Genomic DNA, 9,304 nt, shown 5'->3' with positions numbered 1-9,304 from the left:
GAATGTGCTGTGTTTATAGCATTGTATCCTAAGCCTGATTTGTAAAGAGAAACAAGAAATTCAATGCCATTTTTTACTCCCGACTGAAAAACATCAATGTTTTTGTCCTGACAGTACTGATTCCATTTGCCAAGGTAAATGTGGTATTGCTTAGAGTTGTCTTCCCTCCATGAGGGCATAAGTACATCTTTTGCCGCAAGTGATAGAGCTGACTTGTTTAGTCCCTCCCTGATAAGTGACATACGAGGAGGTTCAGCTTGTGCCAGGTCAGATGAATTTCCTTAGGGATGGCTTGGCAGTTGAAGTAGGTCTTTCCTGGCTTTTGGATACACTGGTTTTTCTTTGAGTAGCTGGAGAGCTGTTAGGTACCATGGTTGTGTAGGCCAATCCAGCAGCACACAGCTTGTTCAACACTGTTGAAATAACACTAAACAGGAAAAGCATAAAAGTCAAAGTGGTACTATGATGAAAATCGCATCTTTCCTATCTAAGCCATTTTAAAACATAAACAAGTAGTTTGCATGAGAAGGAAAATGCTATTTACTATTTTCAAATTTCCCTTTTTCGTTCCAGAGACATTCAAGTGTTTACAATATGCAAATTAGCCAAGTGATGACATCATACACTCAACCAAATTTTGATCGAATATTATGAAGAAAGATATGGTGATTTTTTTTCTTTTTATAGTGCTGGTTTTGGCCTTTCCACTAAAAATCTCTCTTAGAACCTTTAGAGTAATGGTCATGTTAGTTCGAGCTTTGCCGTTTCCCTTTAAAAGGACCATTCTTAGATGAGGATGCAAAGAAATGGCTAATTTTGCTCTCTTCTTTCGCATCTTGCAATTACTTTGCTAGGTCGTCCCCAAAAAGGTATTGGCTAGTGATGTGCACTTCAGCCAAGCAAATAGCAGAGTACTCTGCTTTCAATGATGGTTTGATTTCATCTCTTTGCAGCTGGGCTAACTATTTACTAACTTAACTATTTACATGCCCCAGCATTGCAATGGTGTTAACGTGTTTCACCATTATTTTGTTGTTTTCTAGAGCAGAGGGATTTTGAATTTTGAATAGGCACATTAGTTGTTTGTAACGTCGGAAAAGTGATTTTGCTGATAAACCAGCTGCAAATTTGAGATCAAGTCTGTTTTCTTTTTTTTGGCATTTAATTGGTCCACATGTCATGGTTGACTTTTACACCCTCCAAGTCAGTGCAGTTCTGAGGCTGTTCATATTTGTCTAGGAAACTTTTAATTTTGTTAGAAGAGAGCTGCTTGCCCCATCGTTTTAGAGCAATATCAGCCACCTCTTGCTAGATTTTGTCGTTGGTGACGTCTTCCTCGTCAAGGCTCTCAGCAAAGTCTTGAAGGAGCCTTGTCTCCTTGGCAGAGGTTTCCCACCCTTTTTGGCTGGTTGCCTTTGAACACTTGGTGAGCATTTTATTGTCATCTGTGTTGTCCAGATCATCACTAGCATGAAGACTAATATTATTATCCAAGAGACTGGTATGATGCCATCATTTGCCCGACTTGCAAGAGTTTTCTTCAGACCATAGTTAGTAGAGGGGACTGGTTGTGAATGTCGGCAATCTTCAAAGTGCGAAACAGTAGGGCGATGATTTTGAGGCAATTTAAGACCTTCTTGACAAAGATGAAGCACTACAGGAACAATTTTCAACTCTTGCTAGTGAAGTAAGTGCCAATTATATAAACATTAACCCTTACTTAGTCTGTTTCCAAAAGAATTACGGAGCTGCACGCACTGTACTGTCACACCAGCAAAAAAAAAAACAGCAAATAAAACATTGATGCAACATTTTTGATGATTCTTTTCCCTCTATAGTCTAGAAATTTTATAAAAAATACATTCACTTTTTTTTAACAGAAGTGCTGTAGATGCCTTAGGTACTTCAATTTGCCTGATCATACTCTGTTTTGAGAAGACTTCACAGGGCATGCAACGACAACAACAAACTCGATATTGACAAATGTGTCTTTAGGAAACAAGAATAGGGACATTGGATCTAAATAGTTGAGGCCTGAAGACTACAATGTTATTGAATTATAATTTGATACTTTTTCGTTTTCAGGTCTAATAAACAGAGATCGTGTGCAGTGACTGTGAAAAAAAGTAAAAATCAAGGGGAGGTTACCAAAGGCACAGAGCTACAAAGCACAATTCAAATGAAAACACACATCACTTGACTTTGATGCCAAACATTCTTGATGAGATAGTAAATAATGCTTTAAAGAACATTAGTGTAAGGGAAGTGTTTGCTGCAGATCCAAGGAACGAGTTAAAACAATATGAATATGAAGACCCTGGAGAAGAAACACAAGAATTCACTGTGATAAAGAAATTATTTGAAGACTATTTCAAAAATAGGTCCGCAACGCGTACATGTGTCTAGTGCAGGGTAATAGAGTAATGTGTATATGATTATATAGGATTGCGTTAGACTTCGTGAATGCAATTAGGATTTATATGCCATAGAGTACAGGAGTGGAGGCTGGGGTATAATGTGAAGCTCCAACAGTGTAGCAAAGAAAAATGGCCTGAACTAACAAACGTGTTGAAGGTGATATTGAAAAGTAAGGAGGAGTAGAGGTTGGTCTGCTTTGGGGTGTGGTTGAAATTATTGCAGACATTTTTCTGGAAGTAGTGCTAACTATTATGAATTTGTTATTTTTAACATCACAGTGGCAACGATGAAATGAATTGAACACAACTTTATTTCAAGGCAACTAGGTGAATCTTAAAGTAAGATTCATTGTGACATCATTCTTGCTTTGCCAGTCTACTTGTAAATAACAGTTTTGGTAACTCTAACGAACAGCTTTCATCCAACTTGTGAATTAACAACAACAACAAAAAGAGGTATTAATTACTATAATAACGTGGCTGTTTACTGACTGACATTCTGTTGTCATTCTTGTCTTGTCATTCACAATGTACATGTAATATAAGATATACGAACAGTTTGTAAATTTTAGTAGCTTTCATCCAACTTGCAAAGTAACAACAACAAAACGAGGAACTCATCAATAATAAAATGGCAGTCTACTGACTTACATTTTCAACTACTTTGCTTCGTCGATTATAAGTTGTACAGATGGGTGGCAAAGCAATCAGTGTAGATTCTATGTCTGCTTGAGTAAGACCTTTTACTTCGACAGTATCACTAGTAAGCTTAGCAATTTGGTGAATAGCATCTTCAAATAAAGTAAGATCTATTTTGTCATCATTTGTGTCTTGAAATAACACTTGATTTTCAAGGCAACTAGATGAATCTTAAAGTAAGATTCATTGTGACGTCATTCTTGCTTTGCCAGCCTTCTTGTAAATAAGTTTTTCTAACTTTAACAAATAGCTTTCATCCAACTTGTGTATTAACAACAACAATAAAGAGAGGAATTAATTACTATAATAACGTGGCTGTTTACTGACTGACATTCTGTTGTCATTCTTGTCTTGTCATTCTACAATGTACATGTAATATATAAGATATACGAACAGTTTGTGTAAATTTTAGTAGCTTTCATCCAACTGGTGAAGTAACAACAACAAAAGGAGGAACTAATATCAATAATAACATGGCAGTCTACTGACTTACATTTTCAACTACTTTGCTTCATCAATTATAAGTTATACAGATGGGTGGCAAAGCAAACAGTGTAGATTCTATGTCTGCTTGAGTAAGACCTTTTACTTCGACAGTATCACTAGTAAGCTTAGCAATTTGGTGAATAGCATCTTGAAATAAAGTAAGATCTATTTTGTCATCATTTGTGTCTTGAAATAACACTTGAGCAAACCAGTGTGCTTTAGAAGCTGTCTGCTTTTGCTTGAAATGGCACTTGGCACATTCTATAAAAGCATGTTCAGGACTGGGATTAACCTTTTTATTGCACTTGCAGCACAACAGATAGGAGGCAACTAGATTTACTCCAATTATTTCTCCATTAACTGTGGTACTTTCAAGGACTGTAAATGGGAGAAATTGTTGAAATTGTGGGGCAGATTCAACTGTGGATCCAGATTTGGCAGTGTTTAGGCAGATTTCATGGCTCATCTTATCCTTATATACACAGATATCCCGGAAGGTGTACGTGTCACCCTGCTTGATGCTGCCAACAAAGTTCTCCCATAATGTCATTTTCATGGTTCCTGATGGATCAGCAATAATGGCTTGTTGGATTTGTAGGTTTTTGGAACTGACAGTTTTTGAAGGATACAAATGGGTAACTTGGGCAGTTACTGTAACTATTTGGCCAGGACACAGATTTGATGGTGGACAGGTTCATCGTTGTTGGAAGTTTAACCTTATCAAAGTCTATTGCTGGAAAATGTTCAATGGTTACATCATGACCCATCAGCAAATCTTCAGCATTTGATTTTGTGTCAATGCGGAACTTCTTAATTTTCACTGGGGAGTTTGCTTCACTCAGGCTTGTAAATCTCTTCAGTTTTGGTGGCGAAAAACACACTCCCCGGACAGTTTTTTCTTTACCTTGAAGTTGACAGTCAAAGTAACTTCCCTTTTTTAGTGGAGAAAGATTGTGGATGTATCCTACAAACTCCGTGGTTGCCTGATCACATAGGTTTTTCTGTGTGGCAGATACATCAGGTATTTGATCACTATTCTCTTTCTGTCCAGTACCACTGGGTATTTCGTCAGCCATGTCCACCTGTCTCATAACACGAGATGTTAGTATCTGAAATTGGAAGAGAAAGAGAGATTGTCAAAGAAGAAAGTAGTAAGGAAAGAAATATGAAGACTGGTGATAAAAATATACATACCTCAGAAAACAACTGCAAACATGTAAAAACATTTGTTTTCTACATATTTCTTTAAGTAGAGCTTTTGAAGCCATATTACAGTGCTTTTAGGTTTTGCTAAATCTATATATCATTACGCATTATACTATTTCACTTTCATCATGTTCTTAGACATTTATGAAATGTTTGTTTTACAAGAAGGTCACGTTGTTTGAATAAATGCACATATTGCTTTATGGTCCGTGAAATATGTTTCTAAAATGTGTACTTTGACTTCTGATTCAGGCAAATTAGTATAGATATGGTCAATGGTGGTCCTGTTATCAGTAGTATAGCATGAGACTAATTGTCTGTAATTATGGTCTCTCACAAACAAGTTATGAAGTGGGGCTTTGTCTTTTTGAATTAACCAATTGACATTAAAGTCGCCTATAAAGATACAGAAATCAGAGTACAAAGTGAAAATTTGCTTCAATGCCAGACACATTTGACTCACTGGTACTTTTGGGGAGTGATATACACATATGATTGTAACATGTGGTATTGTCACGAGTCTGATAACAGTTATTTCAACGCCATTTGTGTTTTTGCATACTGGATATCCAAGGACGAAAGGGTTTTTGCTGTATACTGCTGTACCTCCGTAAGGCAGTGTATTCAGAGCTGTGGGCTGATTGTCATTTCTAAATAAAGTATACCCTGTGATGGCATAGTCAGTATCTTTGTCTGAACTATTCAATCTTGTTTCTGAGAAGATGTTCATATTAACGCTTGAATAATTCAAATCTTTGCGTACATCTTCAATATGCCTGTGCAATGATCTTGAATTAAGGAAACATAAAGTATTTTGATCTGTCTCATAACTGTAGATAGGAGATATAGAAAGCTTGAGACGGGCTTCAGTTCGTAAATGTTGCATTTGAGCTTTTACAGCAGGATTTACAGCTGTTTTACTTTCACAAAGGTCAGTGATATGCAGTCCTTCAATGGTTGTTACTCTACTCAGACCTACATAATGTATGTGAGGTATGGCTCTCCTGGTGTTAAAGTTAACGACTATGTTAGTCTCAGTATCACCTTGTGATCTGTGTATGGTTTTAGCAGCTGCAGGTCTCAGTGGAAACTGCTTTCTCACAGCTTGAGCTGTTCTATTTTTTCCAACTGCAAATTGTGCAGTAACAGGTTTGATAGGAGTCCATGTGCATTCAATACCTTCTACATACAAATGCCTGTTATCATGTCTAGTTTTTTCACCGACATCTGTATGGTCAAATTGTACCCATATTATACCGGAAGGTCTATTTCTGTCATGTAATTGTATTTTTCTTATGATATTACCAGCACCATTTGTCACACCATCATCAGTTCTTATATTTACTGCTGTTTCTGTTCTCTCACCCTCAGCAAGTTGAAGATTGAAAGCTAATTGCATAGTTTTCCTAGGGTCAAGTGGTATTTGCTTCAAAATTCTATCTCGGAGTTCTGCAGAGTTGGCTCCTACAACATTATCTAATGCTTTAATAGCATACTTATCACCAGTTGTTGCCATGTGAACTCTATTATTGAACTCATCGACTTTAGAAGTCTCTTGAAAGTAAATGATCCTATGTGTGTGTTAATGGTGAGATCTCCTGGTGACCTCTGGGCAATGGGTATCTGGTGATATGCTTGTTTAATATCCAACACACTAAACACAGTGCACCCCCTTAAGGCTGAATGCATGTCTTCAATCCGAGGCATAGGGTACGTTTCCACATTCGCATATGCATTCTATGTCACACTAAAATCACCACAGACACGAACATCTTCACTTTCTTTCTTCCCAGTAGCCACGATGGGCGCAACACTAACAGCAGATGTAACACGCTCAATCATGCCGTCTTTTTCAATTTTCAGCAAAGTGCTATCCCTTTTGATTGGAAAGCATAAGGAACAGCTCTGGCTTTGTGAAATTTGGCCCCTTTACTTTCATTTAACACAACAGGCTCACCAGTGTAACACCTGAGCTTGGGCTGAAATAATTCATCATATTGCTGTAGAACAGAGTCCAATGTAGGGTTTCCTTGAGATGCAGACACAGAGGGGAATATAGGCCCAATATGATTCAACCCTGGTAAGTTTTTCCAATCAAGTTTTGTCCATGAGCCAGTTTCATCCAAAAAAAGCAGAAGTACCCTCTTGTACCACTAGTAATGGAAGGGAGTATATAGGTGGACAGCACTACATTGGTCGGTTGCATGTCAACATTGGGGCAAACTCCTTTTGAAGAAACTTATTGGTGCCAGAGACAAGGCACATCCAGTGTCTAATTGCGTACGACAATCATTGTTTTGACTCTTTAGTGGAACGGAAATTTCTGACCTAGAGATGGCATTCACATCGCACAAAATATATAATTTGTCATCCTCAAGCAATGATTCTTTGGTTAACTCATCCTCAACACACAAAGCATTTGTGACCCTCCACGGGATTTCCAGCATAATGGTGATGGCACGGGCACGCTATTTTAGCACGGTAGACAAAAGAAATTTTCGTTAACATGGTAGCAGTGTGCCACGATGCACGCATAATTAAAATTTTTCTTTTGTTACACATAAACAACAAACCGTGTTCAGTTAAACAAAGCAGCGTGTCAAAGGATGCGAAAACAAAAGCCGTGTCATGCCATGTCATATTGCACTCTGGTGTGCGAAATATCACGTTTGCTGTGTTAAATAATAGTAAGACAGAGATCAGGGCAACCATCTGTAAGAACGTTGATCCGATCCAAGTTTTTGTCACAACGGTGTCAACTATGGTTGGCGAAATGGTGCAAAATTCACAAAGTTTATATTCATTCACATTTAATGTTGTTATTATTATTCACGAATATATTTACTCACATTTACGGGATGTATTCATTCACATTCAACGGTTTATATTCATTCACATTCATGATCGAAATATTGGTTCAACATGGTGCAATATTCATTCAACATTTTCTGCGCACTGCCTTCGCGCATCATTAGGTCCCAGTGCACGCGCTACAATTTCTGAAACGAAAAATTATCCTATCTTCATCACGAGCACGCATTCGTAATATTATTTTTATCATCGAATCGGTGATTCATGTTGTAAATTTCATCTGTTGTCTTCCAATGAATCACAAATGGTCTCATGAAACTTGTTATGTTTTGCCACATTCTTTTCTCAAAACACGGAAATTTATAGCAAGATCAATGATTTCATAATCGAAAAAATTTGTGATAACCAACGGCTGAAATTAGGCCATAGCCGGGACAACATACTAGTATATTAATATTTCCAGCTTTCCGCCGTAATCAAGCCTATTTGTCGCTTTTCATGGCGAGAAAGACAATATCTTTAGTTATTTTTAAGTTGTAAAAAAGTAAAATCATGCGCACGCATTCGCAACTAATTTTTATCGTTGGATCAGCGATCTATTTTGTAAACTTCACCTGTTATCTTCGAATGAATCACAAATTGTAACATGAAACCTGTTTTGTTTTGATTTCATGATCGAAAATGCTGTACTGAAATTTCCCTGGAAAGTTTTGTTTTTTTCGTGGCGAAGCTGCGCTTTTGAGCGCTCGCAATTGCAGCTTTGCCACGAAAACAAAACAAACCCCACTGGCACCCAGGGTAGCCGAAAATAGCTGTGACAACATACGAAGTGTAATTTCCAGCTCTGCAGTCAGTCCCTTTTCACGGCACCAATGACAACACTATTTTCAGTTATTGCTATCCGAAATAACTTCCTTTTTATTTACTTTTTTGGAGTTACGCAATGGTTTTAAATCAAGTTCGAAAGACAGGCTTCGAAAAGCGGCTTCACAAGACTGTGTTCATAATTACCGTTTGCTGTGTTCGGAGGCACTATTACCTCTTCGCTAAAGAAAAATTTCAAACATCCCTGTTCTGAAAGGAACTCTTTAAAAACACAGAATTGCCAAGATACAAGTCTGATCCTCCTAATGTTAGTTTATTTTACATGTCACAAACATCTTATCATAAAACATGCAATATTTTCACTCGAAAACTTCATAAACTTATGTAAGGGGAACAAAATGACCTAACCTATCTTTTTACACTGATATCTACGGAACCGAAAAAGAAAACTTGCCTAATTATCAGTGACTACATACGTTGCAATGTTGTCTCTTAAGAAGGTCAAATTAAAAATTTGTATTTTTCTGTAGTCTTCTAACTACAGTTCGTCTTTCCCCCCTGCGTTTGGTGTTGATGCGTGTTCGAATACTCTCCCACTGGCTAGTAAAAACTGGAGATTCAAATTTCCATCGGAGCGTTGATTCTAGAAAACGGAGCTTTAACTCATCCAGCTGCCGATAGCCATTGGACCCAGAAGTGTTGCCGTTAGCCAATTCTTCGTCTGTGAACAGAACGTCTACGCAGGCCATAGCGGTTGTAATAATGTTACCTCCGAGGGAGACCAACGATTCAACCTTTTGCCGCTGATCATCTGTGGGGCCGTGACTGCGCTGCACAAGTGGGACATTCTGATTAATTGT

The 9,304-nt window shown here is 37.7% G+C and overlaps 1 protein-coding gene across 1 annotated transcript in view; it reads right to left on the bottom strand.

Moving 5' to 3' along the window:
- Window positions 1-4,171: 4,171 nt before the first annotated feature.
- The window catches only part of LOC145485612 (uncharacterized), a 194,857-nt gene continuing 189,724 nt past the window's right edge, over window positions 4,172-9,304 (bottom strand). Inside the window, exons 2-3 of the mRNA XM_081464251.1 lie at window positions 5,272-8,935; window positions 4,172-4,711 (exon numbers count right to left, since the gene is read on the bottom strand). Of these exons, the coding sequence (XP_081320377.1) occupies window positions 4,172-4,711; window positions 5,272-6,324 (1,593 nt within the window). The 5' untranslated portion in view covers window positions 6,325-8,935. The remainder of the gene's footprint in view (window positions 4,712-5,271; window positions 8,936-9,304) is intronic.

This window comes from Orbicella franksi, chromosome 4, assembly GCF_964199315.1.
Source record: "Orbicella franksi chromosome 4, jaOrbFran1.1, whole genome shotgun sequence".
NCBI lineage: Eukaryota > Metazoa > Cnidaria > Anthozoa > Scleractinia > Merulinidae > Orbicella > Orbicella franksi.
This window is presented reverse-complemented; position numbering and strand designations above follow the sequence as displayed.